We start from the raw sequence: 16,390 nt of genomic DNA, 5'->3' as shown, positions 1-16,390 counted from the left end.
ATCTTTCTATTAACTTACCACTGGAGAGGCTGTATTGAGGATAACCTCCACACCGGTGACAGCCATGACCAGAGGTTTTATGTTTTCAGGGTGCCCGTCGCTATATCTCAAGGGAATTTCCTCAGATTTGGCACATTATCCAATTCTACCCAATGAATTTATTAAATTTTGAGTCAAAGGTCAATGAGGCCTCCAAAAAACATTTTTTGGCCACGACTCAAACAAAGTGTCGCTCAAATGTCTAATGGGAAAAAATGGTGATGACATTTTATATCCAAAAGATCAAAGGTCAACTTTTCTGTGACATCAAATGTACTGCAAAAACACTTTTCTTATTCAATGCCATAACTCAGTAACAGAAGGGGAGACATTTGTTCAGATTCTGAATTAGTGACACTAATATTGGGTGCCACTTTGCAAGTGTGATGATTGTATAGATCTTGTGTCGCACTAGTTGAAAATGTGTGTGAAGCATCCATATTTGAAACATTGTCTATTGTCACAGCTTGACTGGTTGGTGGAGGCGTAAAATCGTGAAGCAGTGATTGTAGTTTGTATATGATTTTTCTTTGTGGTAAGTTTTTACAGTTTTGATTTGTTATCAGATGAAATCTATTGTAGCCACATTCAATCTCACTTTAATTACAGTATAAGACAGTGATACAAACTCCATTCATACCTAAAATTACACTGACCAACTGTGCAGAAGCTCAAGTGCACTCAGCTCTGTCTTTCTACTGCTTTCAGGAAACTGCTCAAAAAAAGAAGAACAAATTGCTTGTTGAATTTTAAAAAATGGCACAAAATTATTTTCAACATTCAATTATTTAACAAATGGAGGAGCACACAAAATGTCTCTGAGTGCAGTATTGATTGCAGTGTGGTTATTGCAGAAGTTGACATTGCCATGAAGATTTTAAAAAAAACAAAACTATGTAGTGTGGTAGTGTGCAGCCCTATCCAATTGTATGTGTAATTCAGCACATATATATTGTAGAAATTTGGATCTAAATTCAAATCTTAAACTGCTCAATTTGTTTACTCAGTTTATGAGTTTATTCTGTAATGCAGTGGTTCCTAACCCCAATTTCTCCCGAGTCATAAGTGCAAGGTCCACACATTAGATATATGGCCTCACTTTCAATTTTATTTTACAAAAGGTAAACATTTTGGCTTAGAACACAAAAAAACAAAACATATTGCAAGACTAAACAGAAACAGCACTTCAAAATAAAAGCTCTGTGCTGAAAATTCACTGTACTTCAAAAATAGCGTGTTTTTTTCCAAATTTGGCACATTCACGAGACACTTGTGGTCCATTCAGATTGGAATAGCAACCCACTTTTGGACCGCAACCCTCCAGTTTGGAACCACTGCTATAATGCATTGAAGCCTAATGGAGAGTAGTTTTTTTAAAGCCTGTGTTAACCACCATAACTCAGCCAATATACAGTATAAAGGTGAACACATTTTCTTATTTAAAAGGTCATTCAAAAATCATGGCAGTCAGCATCAGTGTACGCAGCAAACACACACATGTTCTTCTGGAAATGCTACAGTAATTTAATGTGTCAACAATTCTTTGCTCCAACAACACATCTACCAAAAGAAATAACCTGCTATTTGTCTCATTTGTGCACAATAATTGCACTAGCTTCTGTACCACAATTAATTAGCCAATGATATTATGTTGTTTAAAACTGCTTCAGTGAGCACTGATACTCTCCTGCTCACACAGCCATCATTGGAAATGGCCCAAAGATGGGTCGTCAGCTGCAGAGGACTGACCCTGTTTCCTCCACAAGTGATTCCAAATTCACTGAGCCGTTTCTCTCTTCTCTTTATCTCCCTTCTCTTCTGCGCCTCTCTTTACTTGCTATAACTTTATCTCTAGACACTTGTTCAATATTACAAGCTTGCATAAATTTACCCTCTGTTTCTGTATTTTTACTAGCTATCTACTTTCATTGGAAAGAAATGGCTGAAGAGTGGAGCTTTTTCAGCAAAACCCTGGGTGTAAATGCAGTCTGTGTGTCCTTTTACACCCATGCAATAGAGGCCTTTACATAAGCCTTAAAAAGATTCACTGACATTTATACAGTCAAATATCCTCCACAAGGTTCCAATTAGGCCTCTCTGTAGTGGTCTGGTCCGTAAATTCCTAAGCATTATACTGTACCTGCTCAGAAGTGATCTGAATCACCGTCTGTATCTGCTGATGCGTTATTCATGTGACAGATTTGCAGCAGATAAGTGCCTCACTTTAGTAGGAATTGCAATGAATAAGTTATGCTCTTTTTCATTCCTGTCGAGTCTCTCTGTGTGATAAGAAAAAGAGAGAAAGGTAAAACTGAAAAGAGACAGCGGCAGCGGTGGAGAGCATCGGAGGGACAACCTTGAAACAGAGGATTGTACATGCAGAAAATTTGACCTGTCCAATTTTTGAAAAAAAAAAAACCTGATTAACCTGTATTTATTGTCTTTAAATTTGTGATGTTAATGCCAAGATATCACTGTTGCCATAACATTTAATTCATGAAAGGGTGGAAAAGGCTCTTCTTTGAAGTGCATTTATTTTTAGGTCTCCTTGGAATCAGATAAATAGCTTCCCACAGACAACCAATGTGCTATTATAAATTATACATAAGACATAGCAGTCTAACCCTAATTGTACACACATGAGTTTCTCAACAATGATGATGAGTTTCTTTATGGGTTGGATTCGACATGTTGGCGAAACATCAGAGAGGAGGGGTGGTTTTTGTTGTTGTTGTTTTGGTTGCTAGTGACGTAAATTGAAGAACTTGAATAGGATGTGGGGGGGCGGCTTTAAATCCTAAATATCCAAACCTAATACAGTTGGGATCGGGTTGAGGCTTGGTTGTCAGCCACAAAGGGCTTCTAAGTCAAAAGGTCAGCCCAATGTAGTCTTCGGCTTACCACAGCTCGAGGCTAATTACAGAGCGCTGGGTTTCAGTGCTCTATGAGGGGGACTGTGTATATGAATGTGTACATGTGTACAGGCCTGTGTAATACATCCCTTCAGTGGCTGTGGCTCGCAACATAATCCACTCATGAGGTGCATAAATATTGGATTATCTATGCTCATACATACACATTCACATGTGTTTGGATACAGATTCTAGTGAGCACCGTACATGGGCTGTTTTATAGTCTAACCGCGAACTAACCCAAAACTTTTCCCTTGAAGGCTTTGTATTTAAATCAGCCAGTACAAAACTTGGCTTTATTTTGAAGGAGCCACACTGGCACTGCCAACCAGAACAGGTGCAACTTGTGAGAGATATAAAATGCTACAAACACATTTACCGTTGAGCACAGCAATAACAGAAGGCTCTCTCTTTTTTCCCACCCGTCCTTCACTCTCTCTGTGTCTAGGTAACGATCTGTTCTTGGTGGCGGTCCATGAGCTCGGCCATGCACTGGGCCTCGAACACTCCAACGACCCCACAGCCATCATGGCTCCTTTCTACCAGTACATGGACACGGACAACTTTAAACTGCCCATGGACGACCTGCTGGGCATCCAGAAGATCTATGGTAAGGCCTCCTGACTTCATTGATATTTAGGCCTGAGTTATGGCAGGGCTCTCACCCCATTCGTAAGTATCGCTTGGCAGAAATTAAACCATAATTCTCAATGTAGGCTTCAGCAAAAGGTTTCAAGTTGTCTCCATGGTAGTTACGACCCTTCCTTGTGTTTTTGTTTTCTGTCAGAGTTTTATTTCTTTCTATTTAGTGAAGCATAATCTGCACAGACAGCTGTTTAAATCACACAAATATCCCACTGTATTTTTGCTTTAACTAATTTACCGTTTGATTGATAAGATCCAAATCTGTGAGCTGCAGATTCCCCTTGCTCGCCATGGTGGGCTGGGAGCGAATCAATAAATACTACCATTGTTGATTTTTTCACCTTGGTACCAACATAAAAAATATTTTTGGTTTAGCAAATATCTGCTGCCTGTCAGCCTGCTGAAGGCAGTTTGACTGGCCGCTGTCCCCGCAGCTCCACAGGAGCTGCTGCTGACAGACAGCTGCTTCTTTTTACCGAGACACTGAATGCAGGTCAGAGTCTGTATGGATTGAAAACTGCTATCTCCATGACAACGATAATAACACCACCAATCACATTTTGCAAAAATATGACGTCAAGCAACACTCTATTTCTGTCAGAATTACATCATGTTTGTCAAACAACACTCATCACTACTTTAAATGAGGCTTTAGCTATCAGTCCAGTTCTGGTGTTATTTGTAGCTCACCAAAGATTCACACTCGCCCTGCAAGAATGTCCATGAATTGTTGCATTTCAGTTAATTAAATTGATTTCCCTGCAAAATGTAACTCTTTTAAATGCTGGTTTGGACAAGCCCGAAGTTAGACATCATAACTGGATCTCTCATTACTGAAACTGAATTTTTTGTTAGGGCTGAGCAATTTATAGATATTATATTGATAGTGTGATAAGAGACTAGCTGTGATCTTGGATTTTGGATATGATATCAAAAACGTTGTCTTTTTCTTGTTTTAAAGGCTGAAAAACAGTAAAGTAATATAATTTTCTGAACTTAGCAGACTTTTGTAGCAGTTTTATTATTTGCTTTTACCCACTTGAATATCATAACCACATTACTAATTATCAAAAATATCTTTGTGGAAATAGGAATAGTCAACCCTACAATATCGGTGAAATACAGAGATATTTTGTGTTGTATTAGGATCTTTAATTTTCTCCATATTGCCCTGCCCTAGTGTCTGTGTTATTCTAACCCAGTTATAGCACAGTGACTATTTGGTTAGCCAGATAAAGCCCAGATCTGAGATTGAGACCTAGATTTAAGATCACAGGAGATGAGCGCTTCATCATCAGAGCACCTACACATTCCTCATTGACACACATTTTGAGTCGTCAGATGATTGCTGTGCTTTGTCTGCTCATAAAGCTGATGTAGCTCTGGGGCGGGTGTATCAGAAGTGTGAAATTCAATTTGACGGTAATGGATTTATGTAAGCATCAGTGTAGGCTTCATTTTTACACTCCCAGAGTTGAATTAGTGGAACATTAGGGTGGATGTTGCTGAGACCTCAATGTAGACACGTGCTCTTTTATGTGACATGTCGTGGAGGAACCTATAATTTTTAGAGCCGTGAATTTTTCATGTTATCGTCCCAACCTCAGTTTGACATCCAAGTTCAAAAACAACTTGTTGGGGAGTGACAGCGTTGTCCCGTACAGCTGTTGAGGCTGTAAACCAGTCACACTCTGCTGAGATGACTCCGGTCTGTCACATGAATGGCTGCACACACACACACACACACACAAAAGAACCTGCCATCTGCTTACATGGTCAGGGCACGTCCCTCTGGGAGTGACAGACCTGGGCAAGCGATCAAATCTCTCCTCATCCCTCTCGCGTTTAACTCCTCTCCGCTGCTGCCCCTCCCTCCCCGTCTCAGTTGTACAAAGAGTTGAAGGGCAGGACAAGTGATGGCAGCTCCTCTCTCAGTCTCGTTTCTTTTCCAGCAGCAGTTGGCCTCCTTTTCTTTCTCCTGGCAACAGAGATGTGCGGAGACTAAACAGAGGCAATACTGCAATACAGAGGCAGTTAACATGTAAATGAATTAGATGGTGGCGATGAGTTTGAATGAAGAAAACGTACAAATGAGTTTCTATAAAGAGAGGTATAAGGAGATGTAAAGAGAATTATGTGTGAATTGAAGAAATGAAAGAGTAAGATATTAACATTGAAAAGAGGCGTAGGAATGTAAATGAGAGAGAGATGTTGGATTTAGGACTTTGATTTGTAGTCAGTGGGAGCCAGGCCGGATCACACGGTGAATTGTGGGAAGAAAAGGTCTGACAGCGGTAGGATGCGCTTGATGTGGAGGATCGATTCATTCTTAAACTTTTGGACATTTAGCTTTCTTTTTCTCTCCTTAGTGCTGAGGTCAAAGTAGAAATGTAGTGTATTTGTCCTCAAGGAGGAAAGTCTTTTGCACAGTAGGTGCATACATATTTGAATATGTTATACAGAATTTCACCAAATTTATAATACAACAGAGGCAAAAACATTGATTGGCATTTGACACATCACAAACTGGATTTCATACTATTTGGCCAGTTGCATCACAATATATCCCCCGTCCATTTTGGGCACACTTGCAGTACGGATCCACGTGCAAACAGAACACCCAAAGCGCACTTTAATGCAAGATGTACACTGGATCATAGTCATTATTACTCTAAAGCTGCAATGATAAGTCAAATAATCAATTAAGCAATTGAAAGGAAACGTAATCGTTAACTCTTTTAATAGTGGATTTATTGTTTCAGCAATTTTTCAACCAAAAATGTCAAACATTTACTGACTCCAGCTTTTACATTTGTGAGAAGTTGTTGCTCTTCTTTGTGATTCATGATAGTAAATGAAAAACTTTTGGGTTCTGCATGGTTGGTTAGACAAAAGAAGCAATTTGAAAACATCACTTAAACAGCAGATCATTTGATAATGACAATAATTGTACGTTGCAGCCCTAGATCACAGTGAACTACCTCTCAGAACTTGTATAAAAGATGGTATAAGTAATAAAATTACTAATTTGGCATTTAGACTGTATAGTTTAGTAAATTAGAATCTAATATTACACAGCATCACATTCGTAACTGTTTGAGTATGTGTGACACATACTTATTGGCATGTCTCAAATCTATACTACATAATAAGTCAGTATATGATACTGATTGTCAGAGTATATTTTTTCAGAAGTTAGTGAACATAAAAATCAATAATACTTCATACTTATCACGAATAAGTATGATCAAAATGGAATAAGTATGCATAAAGATAATTGTAGGATCCATTGCTTTGGATGTAGACCCATATTGGGATTTAATAGGTAGTATATCTCAGCCACTATTGAGTCTGATCTTTTTTTAATGCTACTCATGTAAGACCCTGATTTTATTGAGGTGAATTGCTGGATTACCCTTGAAAGGACACTCTTCAAGCTTCTTTGTTTTCATTCTAGGCTAGTGGTTTCCATTCATGTTCTGTCCAGGCGCAGGAGTATACAGAATATCACTCTACCCAATCACTGCACCACCTGAGCTCACTGGTTAGATCCCTGATCGTTGGTTTAAAATGTACTAATCAGTGAAATGAGTGGGCCTCTGTGATTGGCTGGGCCTCAATGACACATGGGCGACCTCTGATCTGATATGTAGGACCACCCGAAGATCTCCAGATCATTGGGAATATAATGAAGTGGCCCAGTGGCTTACTATAAACTGAATGACCCCAAATCTGCCCAATGCCGTGTTTAATTTTCCATGTCATGGGTTTACCATAATGTTGTTACGCATTTGCATGTTTGTCTACATGTCCATCTGACAGCGAGTCTTCACAGTGCTTACATAACCGCAGAGCGCTCTGGCTCTGCTAATCTGGGATGTATTTCAGGGGATTTAATTCAGTCAGTGAATGGAATCTCTCGTGCAGCCCCGCTGATCAGTTGTGCGGACTGGCAGATGTGTAGCAGAGTAGCGTTCCCTCCTAATCCCATGATCAGCTAGTGTATCAACTTGACAGTTTGTCTTTGTTAAATTGCTCACTATATCGACTCCTTCAGATAAATGATTGGTTGCTCATTCAGTTCTTTCTAATCCGCTTTTCATTCACTGACTTTTGAATCATTTGTGGAGTCATTTAATCATTCATAACTCCTGAATGTTTACAGTAGCTTTCAAGGCCATTATTTATACATGCCACCATTACTCACTGATACTTTCCATGGGTTAGGGGTGGGGAGAGGTGTAGCTTGTCACATTTGCATCTTTCATATTGAAGTAATCTATTCCTGTACTGTTGGCCCCAATTAACACATGGCGACTCATATCCCTGCATTCACAGTTACACAGTGTGTTATTCATGCGTCGTCATGTGCTCAATTATTCATACACACAACCCACTTGCTTGGCCTCCCTCTACCTCGCTCTTTGCTCTGTTTTTCCTCTGTAAGTCTCTCGCCCTCTTTCTCCCATGTAAATCATGAATGTGAAATGATGCCGAGGCATGTCCAGGCCTCCATTTGGGAGGACATTTTATTTTTATCCCTACATTGTATACATTTTTACCTGGTGTGCTTTTTATTTTTGTTTTATTCATCTTGACCTATCATATTATGCTTCGGTGAGCTGCATCCCTAAACTTGGCAGTGTTAGGCACTACTCACTGATGTTTGCATGACCTTATCTTGTTTTTCTATCATTTCTTTTATCACTCGTGTTTGTTATGATTGTTTTTTTTGTCTTGTTTTCACCCTTGTTGCTTAATTTCCTCTTCTCGTCTAACCTTGTCCTTTGCCACTGTGGTTTCAGTTACAGGTGAAAAACTTGTAACTTGGCTTAAACCTTTGGCTCTCCTGCAAGCTCAGGTGGAGAGTTGGCTGTAAATGGAACTGTTATAATATAAGTTGTTCACACTTAATTTGCATCTATGTTTACATCTGAAAATATCTAATAATTCCTGCACTTATAAACCAGTTCTATCCCACCTGACTCAAGGCTCCTGCAATTTTAAGAGTCTGAAATAAATGTTTCCTGGAATCAGTCACCAATCATTAGCTGTCTTTAACTCATTTTCTGTTTTTCCCAATACACTTTTTCTTTATTGGAGAAAAATATCAAACTCTTTTTTAACAAATACCTCTGTCAACAGTATTATGGAGATGAGGACTAAGTGGGTAAGGGGAAATGAAAATGACATCACTTAAGTGTAATGCAGCCTTTAAAACCAGGAAAAGAAAACACTCTCAATATTACAATGCTCTAAGACGATATATCAAGTCTCAAATCGTAATATTTATGTTATTGAAATTGCCCATCCATAATATAATTGTAAAGTTAGAAAAGAAAAATGTCCTGTCATGTCTTGTCCTTACAGTTAATATAAAGCTAGAGCAGTTGGTTAGCTTAGCTTAGCACAAACTTGAAACAGGAGAAATATGTTATTATTCCTCCACCTAAACCTACCTCAGAGTGCAATCTCCCTGTGAAATGTTGCACTGAGCTGCAGTAACAAGTGAATTTCCTCAGTGTGTGGATCAATAAAGGCTATCTTATCCTAAACAACGAACCTAGCTCTGTCCAAAAGCAACAAAATACTCCAGCCACCTAAACATATTACTGATTAAACAGCAACTTAAACACCCTAGTCAATCAGTGTATAGGAAAATGATTTGTATACTGGATTTTCCATTGCCTATAATGTCCGCCACACTATGTTTCACAGTGCCGATAGGAAGGAGAGAGCAAAAGGGAGAGATGAAAGATGGTTTCCTGCATGTTTTATCTTGTTTGTTTAATCTCTATGGTCGTGACTATTTCTTGGCTGAGAGCAGTGACTTCCTTGGTCTAGTCGTCACTCTGATAAGGAACAGCCGCCACTGGTTGCCTAACAAAGTCATGTGTTAATTACCAATCTTTAGAAAGGCTGGTAGGCAGTTTTTGTAACCGCCGGACAGAGCAAGGCTAGCTGTTTCACTCCGTTTCCAGCTTTCGTGCTAAGCTGTGCTAACCGACTGCTGGCTGCAGCGTCATATTTAGCCTTTGAGAGTCTTATCAATCTTTTTTATATAATATTATATAATATATAATATTATCTAACTCTCAGGAATAAAGCAAGGAAACCTATTTCTCCAAAATGTTACACGATTCCTTGATTTCTTTACAGTTTGCAGTTGCTGAATGAGAGCAACTTAACATCTTTCACATGCATTGATCTGCATTTATTGTTATGTATTTATCATTGCTGTGCAGTAGGGTATGAGTGTGCTTCAAATGAAACCACTCGCCTCTAGAAAGTGGTTAAAAAAGGTAGAATTTGTGGTTGCAAGTGCTACATGTGACAGCTACATGTATCACAACAAGTGAGATATATTCTCTGACTTCCTCCAGGGCCTCCCGATAAGCTTCCCCAGCCCACCAAGCCTTTGCCGACGGCGCCCCCTCCACGCTCCCATCCTCCATCAGATCCCCGTAAGCCAGACAGGCAGACACGACCTCCGAGGCTGCCCCCAGGAGACAGGCCGTCCCACCCCAACGCTAAACCCAACATCTGCGATGGAGGCTTCAACACCCTCGCCATACTGAGGAGAGAGATGTTCGTCTTCAAGGTAAGTCAAGAGTCTGTGATATCAAAACAAACCCAGGGCATTTTCACTTTTGGTTTGTTTTGAAGAGTGAACCCTGGGGATATTTTACCCCAAACATGGATCTCTTGGCAATGTGAGAGCACAGCAATTAGTCTTAACTGGCCAAACAAACTTGTGAGACGTCGTTGAAAGGGTAGTTCCATATCATATTTCCATTTGCCTGAAGAGAGTCCTTTCTTGCATGAGATCTCTGCCTATAACAAGTAACGTGTGATATAACTTATCCATTGATTCAGACCACTGGAAATGGCCTGCAGGTTTGAAGACACCCTGAGAGAGAGAGAGAGAGCTAGAGAGCCTCGAGGATTACCTACGTGTACAGAGGGAGGGAGTTTTTCTGCTAATCTGCTACATGTTCAGTTTGTGCAAAGTGTGCATAATGTGGAAATGGCTCACTTGGATGTAATACAAATTACGTTGTTGTGTTTTTTCTGCACGTTGTTAGAAAAGTTGGTTTTGATTGTTCGGCGTAAAAAGTTTAACACTGGTTATTACATGTAGAAATATGGTGGACTCTCCTCAATTATCTTATAATTAGTGCCTGTTTATTTCAGTGTATAATTAAAGGAGCTATTATGTCTAAAATGAGCACTATTCAGATTACTCGGGGGCCGTTTGAGCAAGAATTTGGACAAATTGGATATTTTGCCAAGAAGAAACACCACACCACACGCAGCGCAGCACAGTTTTCCTTTCTTCTAACAAACTTGAGCCTGGTTTTCATTCCCTTGCATGAGAAAAAAGGTACACATGTCCCTTAATGCATCTTTATCCATGGTCTAAGCTTGTGAGCACTAGACCTTGGCAACATGCGGTAAGACACAGAGAAAAACCTTGGGGCAACACAAAGATGTCCTGTGTTGTCTGCAGAAAGGAGAAAGAGTGCTGCTGATGCTTTATGTGAGTGTGACTGTATTTTTCTGCGGATATAAATAGATAGTACTCAATGGTTAAATAAGAGGCTTGTGGAGCCAGGGGAAAAACCCTCTCTGTCCTCTCTGCCCCCTCTCTGACTGTGTTCTTTTACCTCCAAAAAAAGAAATCCAGCTTGGAATCAAAGCTGCTAACTGTGAAGATATTTAACCAAAGTTAAACTCAAAGCTCACAGTCTCTGGTTTTTATGTTTGTTTGTTTTTGTAGATGCAATCTACAATAGTCTTAATACACCCCCTCTCTTTTGCATGACGTGTTTTGCGTCTGCTGTCACCCTGCTCCCACCTGGTCCAATGGGGTGATGAGGATCATGAGATTTCTGCAAAGCTCAGAGATACTGTGGAGACAAAAAGGAGGTTCAGCAATCGGCCAACTTGTTTTTGAGTTTAGGAAGTGAAGAGTACAAGTAAGGCCACAGCTATCAATTATTTTAGGAATCGAGTATTCTACTGATTATTCTCTCAATTCCTTAGCAACTCTAAACTAGAAATCACACTGATTTTTTCTTCCTTCTTCGGGTCAGTTCTGTAGACTGGATGCTTTCTGTCGAGATTCGGAAGCTTTGATTTGGTGAAACTGTGGTAAGCTACTGCGATTTTACAACGGACGAACCATACAGAGTTTTAGTTTAGGTTAAGCTTGAAACTTTGGACATTTCTGTCATTTCCCCTGGCCTGTCAGTTGTCTTTGCCCCTACCTGTTTTGTCTTTCTTCCTCTATTAGCAATCAGCGCCATTAAATTATGTCTCCTGTCCACAGCTAAGCCTGTTCCGTGACAGTAATAATTATCTTTGCAAAACACCCTGTGCTGTTTATAGTTATATGAATTAAAAGTTTTTGTCATTGAGTTACTCAAGATTCTCAAGCAATCACTTCAGCCCAAAGTATAAGGCCAGCCGCACTCTAAAAACACCTCTACAGTATCTGTGGGCTTAAAATTGTCAGTTTGTCATAGAACTTTTTGGAGAATAATTTCTGTAGTTTGAACATGCCATACCCTGTACTTTATGTTGTCATAACTAATCAAAACATTAGTTTGATGCTTTTTTACGTCTAACATGTTCTCAAATTATTTTACCAAGGCTTTGACAACGATTAGCCCGTGATGCACAGATAGGTGTCTCTTCTCTTTTTTAAAGAATTTTGGCTAATTCGTGCAATTTTTTTTCAAATCTGATCTTTTCCCTAATGTCGGGCTCCTTGGAAATGTGCATTAGGTAAACATCTCTTTGTTTCTTCATCATGCCAGAGCATAAAATGAGCCTTTCTCCTGTTGTACCTCTTCCAATCTTACAGATTGTCCTTTAGGAAAAGCCAAACCTGAAATGATTTTGCTGCTCATCCTGCTTCCATGTATTTGTTACGTAGTAATAACACTAGTTTAAAACTTTCAATAACCTGAGTGTCATATGAGTTCATATACTGTCTGTTCTCCTGCTTGAATGGATGATTTGACTTCTCAATTAACATTTTCTTTTTCTTTTTAATAGCTTTTTTAATAGCATTTTTGACTTTATGTTTTATAGCTCACAGCAGAGAGAGACAGACAGTCTCAACAAAGGTCTGCAGCTGAACTCAAACAAGCAACGTTACAGTTTAATATATGTTTTAACCATCAGGCTACCAGAATTGCCTTACAATTAATATTTGCAATGACAAGGTGAGTTGCTGAGATGTGATGTTTTTTGCCAGCGAGCAGCTTTTTAGCAACTGAGTGTAAATGTGACAACAAGCATTTTAGTTTGCTAGATTTATCTATTTAATTGCTGTTGTTTCTTTTGTATTGCGCTTATATTTATCTTGCAGAGTTAACCTTACTAAAAGTTTTTAGAAACCTTACATATGAGCATTAGCTCAGTTCATAGTAAAAAAAAACCAAAAAAAACATAGTCCTTGTGTGCCAAATGAGTTTCCAAGCACACTGTGGAGGCTGATCCACAGGGGCCACCCATGCAAACTGCTGCTCAGCATAAACAGCATGGCTCCCCCTCTTTGTTTAAACTCTCCGCTTATTACAGCCAGCTTTCCAATTAATGCTGAAAATGAAATGTACATAATTAACCCCTAAGCAAAGGGGTAATGAGGTATGGCAGTATGTATCATAGTGCTGTATATTGGATGTCAGGGATAGTGTTTTGCCCCACTTTTGCATTATAACAGGAGGCAAGTGGGCACTTGAAAACCAATAATATCTATCAGATAAAATGAATAGATTTTAAAAAGTAAAGATAAGTTAATCTGTGCATTTTTGTTTTTAACCTTTCCACATTTGCTATCCTTGCTCATCTTTGCTAAGAGGCAAATTCATTCACAGCAGAAGCAAGTCACAGTAGCATCGGGGTGTTCATAGGATTTGAGGGCATTCAGGGCTCAGCCCAGAGTTTTTTGGGGAGCAAATTTGCATTTCCTTGGATGCCAAAGGCATGACCGTCCCTGCTCTGCTTTACTCTGTCTCTCATTGGTGTACCCTGACATTTTTACCCTTACCCTAACCAATCTTAGTCCTCTTGTGTGAACCAAACCAACAAAGGTAACAAGCATTAGCCAATCAAAGGGAGAGTAGGTCGGGTCATACCTTTGCTATCCAACGGCATGTGAATTTACGCCCAAGAGATTCTCCACCGGTACTTTTTTTTGTTAAGTTCTACTATGAGGCTTTTTATACACTCTTGCATCTTATTTGCAAAGTACAGAAAACACAACAGAGTGTAAATCAATTAATTTTCAAGTTAAATAAAAAAAAAAATAGCGGCATCCAGTCTGGCCCACGGGTCATAACTAAATTATCACTTGTGCACAGAAGACTGCAGTGTTATATGGAGGAGGAACTGAAAAAACAACCAACATGTAAAGGATATAAACAGACATGTCTGTGATTCCAAACTTGAAGTCAGGTTTAAGAATTATGTATATGAAAATAAAAATATCATCACTACCAGTGATGTGAAGAGGGCCCCTGGCTCCATCATTTTTTGAGGGCTTTGATGAATGTTTCGCTCTGTTGGCTTTTATAGCAGTAGCACCAGCTCACATTTTTCCAAAGGTGTAGCGAAGCGGAGGGGAAAGACTGACGGAGAGAGAAGATTTGTTACAGCGCACATGTAAGTGCAGTTGTAAATTCACTGCGTTCACATCATTAGGACCACCAGTAACATTATGACTCATAAATGATTTGTGTTGCCCTTTTGCGTAATCCACGCCTCAGCCCGTGAATCAAATGTGTTTAGTAAAGTGAAATCAATAAGGGATGACTGGTTTGACTTGGATCCACTCTGTAAGTGAGTTTCACAGGAGGAGCAGGTGGTCCTAATATTTCTTGATTCTCAGTGAGCGGTGTGCCAGTTTTCTCCAAGAGGACTGAGGTATCACATTAATGCCTTCTTTCCTCCTGGTAGACAAAGCTGCCCAATTGTAAAACAGTTGATCTGGACTCCTAATTGGAGATGTTTGTGTTGCTCCAGAGCTAGATTTATTCCCTTTAGGGCATGCCAAGGTTTACGTATTAGACTAAGACTAGTTAAAATGTTGGCTGACTGAGTTGAAAGGATTTACAGCTTGTGCTGACTGTTTGTTGCAGTTTTTATTTCAACTTATGTCTCTGGTTACTACCATTTATAAGGGTGATTTCTTCCTTCTTTTTTTATTTATTTATTTATTTATTTGATTATACGATTGTTTGCTGGGTTACTTCATGGTGTAGGTCCATTTGGTCCACACAGCTTGGCTAAACCCACCGTCCCCACTTGATTGTTTTGGAAGAGCGGAGTCGAGTCAATGCCAAGTCATTATAGCAGAGATCTCAGCAGTCTCACAGCCCCTGAAGTCCACAGGTGGTCCAGCAATGAAAAAAAAGGGAGGCTGACAGAGATGACTTTACGAGAGTTTATATCGTGAAATACAGCAAAGGCACTGAGGTTGAGGATGAATTAAAATGTTTCTTTACTCTCACTTAGAAAAATAATGATCCACATTGGGCTTTTGCAACACAAGGACCAAATATTAAGATCCACATTGTCAGCACAAATCAAAGTGGAACCTGTTGGTCTCCAAAAAGAGGCAAGGGAAACAGTATCAGTTATAGTTGGATAATGACAGAAGAACACCTCATTCATACCAAATCTCTGAAGAATATGTCTGTCACAACTTTGTATGTGATTATTCCAGCTTGCTTGTGTTCTGCCTTTGAAAGTAATTTGAAGTCTACAGTTTTGTAGATTACTTTCACAATAATTTACATGTAAATAGAACATTTTTCTCAATCTACTTTTGCAATACACAGGATGCAAGGAAGTTTGAACAAAAGTTTTTTTGCCCCATGTGCTAGCCTTTCAGAGCCTTTGCTTGCTTAGTAAGTGAGTCACGTTAATGATGTGTACTAGGACAGAGCCCTGCATCCACAGGCCTTTTTAAAAAAAAAAATCACAAACCAGAATGGTGAAACCAACACCTCCCCCCACAGAGACAGAGGTTATTGTTTTCCAAATATTTAAATATTCCACTTCCAGATGCAAGTAGTGTAGCTCATCAAGAACTGCTGAGAAAAACTGTTCCATATGCAATTTTATGCAGCCGTGAAGGCAAATGATTTCCATATTACAGCAGGATATAGATGTTTGTTATCAGTGTCTGGTAATACAATGTGGGACAAATTATAAATGTATTATTGCCCTTATATAAAGTTGGCGTACACACAAGAGAAATAATTATTACAAATTAAAAATAGGAAAAAGAAAACTGTGAAGCAGAGGATAAGACAACCTGATATTTAATCCACAGTTTGAGTAATGCTTTGAAAAAGCTGCATCCTACACTTCCCATAATGCAATCCATCATTAATTAGATCCCCCTGTCTCCTAAATGTCCACTTTTTCCAAAAACCACACCCCCAAATTTAGAGCCGAAGCAAATATGACCCTGATGACATCATCATAGCATTTAGGGTCTAAGGACAGAGTGATGTCCTTCTGAGGCAAACCATGTTTTGTGAATATGGGCTTTATAAATAAAATTGACTTGATTTGACTTGACTTGATTTAGACTGCGTTCACAATTGATGCGGAAGCGCCCCGATATGTTAATTGTAAACCAGCACGCAGTCTCCAGGCCATGCCCATCAGAAGCACGTTTGTCTGTGCCAATCAGCAGCGAACAGTGTGAACAGTCTGGCTGCTCAACGTGGGTGCTGAAAGCAAGTTTGTTTGTTTTTTTTTCCTCAGCAGTA

At 39.4% G+C, this 16,390-nt stretch overlaps 1 protein-coding gene across 2 annotated transcripts in view; it reads left to right on the top strand.

Annotated features, from left to right (window-relative positions):
- The window catches only part of mmp16a (matrix metallopeptidase 16a (membrane-inserted)), an 84,610-nt gene that overhangs the window by 48,471 nt on the left and 19,749 nt on the right, over window positions 1-16,390 (top strand). For both annotated transcript variants that reach the window (XM_042510583.2, XM_042510582.2), the window contains 2 exons: window positions 3,400-3,561; window positions 9,980-10,197. In XM_042510583.2, the coding sequence (XP_042366517.1) occupies window positions 3,400-3,561; window positions 9,980-10,197 (380 nt within the window). The remainder of the gene's footprint in view (window positions 1-3,399; window positions 3,562-9,979; window positions 10,198-16,390) is intronic.

This window comes from Plectropomus leopardus, chromosome 21 (assembly GCF_026936395.1).
Source record: "Plectropomus leopardus strain MGB_pleo_1.0 chromosome 21, ASM2693639v1, whole genome shotgun sequence".
NCBI lineage: Eukaryota > Metazoa > Chordata > Actinopteri > Perciformes > Serranidae > Plectropomus > Plectropomus leopardus.
Note: the sequence above shows the minus strand (reverse complement) of the source record. Positions and strands in the feature narration are given on the sequence as shown.